The sequence below is a fragment of the Propithecus coquereli genome, unplaced genomic scaffold (assembly GCF_000956105.1).
Source record: "Propithecus coquereli isolate 6110/MARCELLA unplaced genomic scaffold, Pcoq_1.0 Scaffold339, whole genome shotgun sequence".
Lineage (NCBI taxonomy): Eukaryota > Metazoa > Chordata > Mammalia > Primates > Indriidae > Propithecus > Propithecus coquereli.
Window position 1 is genome coordinate 1,634,150 of NW_012149052.1, and position 3,508 is coordinate 1,637,657.

General features: G+C 35.3%; 1 protein-coding gene across 1 annotated transcript in view; it reads left to right on the plus strand.

Moving 5' to 3' along the window:
* VPS13A (vacuolar protein sorting 13 homolog A (S. cerevisiae)) overlaps nt 1-3,508 on the plus strand; it is a 262,251-nt gene that overhangs the window by 192,311 nt on the left and 66,432 nt on the right. The window contains 2 exon segments of the mRNA XM_012650655.1: nt 1,450-1,578; nt 1,999-2,132. Of these exon segments, the coding sequence (XP_012506109.1) occupies nt 1,450-1,578; nt 1,999-2,132 (263 nt within the window).

Consider the following 3,508-nt stretch of genomic DNA (forward strand, 5'->3'; position numbering starts at 1 on the left):
AAAAAAAAAAAAAAAAATTTTGGTCCCATGTCCAAGATACCTCGTTATATATATGCAAATATTCCAAAATTGAAGAAAATTCAAAACACTTCTAGTCCCAAGCATTTCAAGTAGGGGATATTCAGCCTGTAAAAGCAGGAGGTTAAATCAGAGAAAGAACCAACTACCCCTGTTGCATTTTTTTTTTTCAGAATGGCATTTTTTTCTCATGAAATAGCATTTGTCAAGGATCAGGTGGATCAGCACAGATGTGGAGATTGTCTCACTGTCTAGGGAACCCTGAACAAAAGACTCCAGCAGTTTTATGGACCTGGGGAATGGAGGAGGGCAAGGGGGAGGGGTTAAGAGTGGAAAAGTCTTGAGTGCTTAAAATGGAGAAAAAGTAACTTCAGGGTTCCCCCTTTCCCCCTGAGGGAGGCCTATGCTGAAGGGCCCTGATAAAGAACCTCCAAATGAAGTACATAGGCAAGGAATGTAGATATGCATAAAAGCTCTAGGGAAGGGGAGTGCTTGAGTCCCTGAGACTGTAATGCCCTGGCTGTGCACCACCACGTCAGGTTATATCCTTATCCATGTCCCATATCCAGTTCCATTAATTACCTTTTATGGTTGAATAAAACTGCCTTTAATAAGTTAAGACATTTAGCTCTAACAACTAGGTTCTGCTTCATTTTCCCCTGGTCATATGGTGATGATGAGATATCATGCATGAAAAGTTTCAATGAAATATGTGAAGTGACCAGTCTGGTCAGGGCCTAAGATGGATTGACTAATAGTTTACTGACGAGGCTGGTTCTCCATTCTTCTTCATTTATCTCTTTTCTTTGTTTCCAGCTTCTGTTGGCTGTCTAGTCTTTTTCCTGGTAACTTGACTGTATCTTGTTCTTTTAGTTCGGTTTCCAGGTCACTGATGTCCAAGTTGTTTCTTAAGATTCTGAGCTTCTTTGCCTACTCTCAACTTTGGATACTTTTACTTTTTTTGATGACCAGGACCCTAGATTTAGTACATGTCCTTACTTGCTATTTGTGTGCACTTTGACTTCTGCTTAATTATCAAATGATGCCCAAAACCTGATTTTCATTTTTAGTAACTCAATGTACCCTTGTTTTAAACTGATTATCTGCTTCCCAGTTCTTGGCTCAGCTTTCTTGATGATTTTTCGACCTTTCTCTATAAGACCATGACTACATCAAAGTCTTTCCTCCCCAGCACTCTACTTGCCATGGCTCTTCAACTTACAACCTATTGTATTCACAGTGCTCACAAGTGACAACCCATGTCTTTAAGTTGACAGTTTACAACTGTTGTAGCTAAGCAACCCAATAACCAGAGCAGTGTTGAAAGAGATTTTTGTAAAGTTTAAGTCTACTCTGATGGGCATATTAAAATTATATAAGTATTTGTGATGAAATCTGTTTTTTTATAAACATATGTAATATGTATTTTAGTGTATCCCCTTTTGGCCTAAGGATGCTTCTAGTAAACTTCTTATTCAAGTTGAAAGGAGTGAGGATCCTCCCAAAAGGATATATTTTAACAAGCAAGAAAATTGTATTTTATTGCGTCTGGATAATAAGGTAAGTGATTTTTTTTTCGCATATTTCATTAGAAAACTAATACATACTAGTATTTTATTTTTTTTATATTGAATAGTTACCTCTGTTTATTTTTTTCCCTTTCACCAAAAATGAACAAACATTTCTTTTTGAAAAGGAAAAGGTACCAGAAGGTAACAGAGACATAACATAATTTGTTATACAAAAAGTTAGTTGTAGTATCTGGAATAGTAGAATGTACCACATCTGGAATGTCATTCATCTTCATATAATAATTGAGATTCATGGTTTCCCAGAAATGTAATACAAAATTCTGAATTGTTTTTTCAATCATCTCAAAAAATTAAGTTTCCAAGTTTTGAATAGTTTTATTATTAAATTTATTAGTTAATATTCTTGAGAATATTAATGATCCCTTTAAAGAATGTTTTTTTCTTTTAGCTTGGAGGTATTATAGCAGAAGTTAATTTGGCTGAGCATTCTACAGTTATTACATTTTCAGATTATCATGATGGAGCAGCTACATTCTTGTTAATAAATCACACAAGGAATGATCTTGTTCAGTACAAGCAAAGGTAAGAAGATTATCATAAATACAGTAACTCCTGATTTTAGCAGTTCAGGTGATAAAATTGACTTACAATGATTTCTTAAGAATATAAACTGATAATGGCATTGTGGCTATGTAAAACAGTGTCTCATTTTTTAAAAAAATATGTATCCTGAGGTATGTAGGGATAAAACTGCCTTGATATCCACAATTTATTTTTAAATGCTTCAAAAAAAGAAAAATGGAAGAGCTGAAGCAAGTGTGGCAAAAGCTTGATCATTGTTGAATCTGGTGAGGAATATGTCAGGTTTGTTACGAGTCTCTGAATTTTGTCTGTTTTTAAAACTTTTCATATTTTAATATAATGTAAATACTTGAAATTTCAGATTTTTTTCAAACAATAGGTACCTTCTTTTTGTTGAGGTGCTTGGGAAAGGAACTCCTTCCTTAAAGACCATAATTAAATCTTGATGATTTAGGACTACTCTTAAACATCATTTATTTCCATTTGCTTTGGTATCATATCCCCTTAGTGCCACTACTGTTAATGTAGCTTTCTGATGCTCTCCACTTAGTGGTCCCAAGCTGTCTTGAATTTCTTTTGTCTGCTTTCTTTGTTCGTTTTCACCTATTACTTTGCAGTGGGCCGATATTTATTAGTGCATTTATACTTTCCTTCCACCGCTAATTGTGTAACTTCTAATCATTGATTAAAATCAAATAGGCATTGAATAAGACCACAGGGCTGGGCTAGCAAGTACCTAGAACTCCTCCTTGCCTATCATTCTCTCATTTGTTTAAGATGATAAGAAAGAGGAAAGCCTATTTTTTTTTATTACTATCCATATTATAAAAATAATAAATTGTATATTAGTCTGTTTGGGCTGCTATAACAAAAATGCCTTAGACTGGGTAACTTAAAAGAACAGAAATTTATTCCTTGAAGTTTTAGGGGCTGGGAAGTCCAAGATCAAGGTGCCAGCAGATTTGGTGTCTGATGGAGGCTAACTCTGCTTCATAGATGGCGCCTCTTTCTGTATCCTCACACATGGCAAGGGGCAGGGCAGCTCCTGTCAACCTCTTTTGTAAGACTAAAAGACTAATCCCATCCATAAGGGCTCTACACTCTTAACTTAATCACTTCCGGCAGGCCCCTCTCTTAATACTGTCATATTGGTGATTAAGTTTCAGTATATGAATTGTGGGGGGACACAGATCATAGTAAATTGCCTGATTAAAACTGACAAAAGCAAATAGAAATGATTTCTCATTTCCCCTTCAACCCATGTACGTCAAGTAGCTTTTCCCAACGAGTATTCACAGAGTTAAGATCTACAGAAAATGATTTGAGTGACTATTTTCTCAGTTGTTTCAAGATATAACTGGTAACTTTTTAGACAC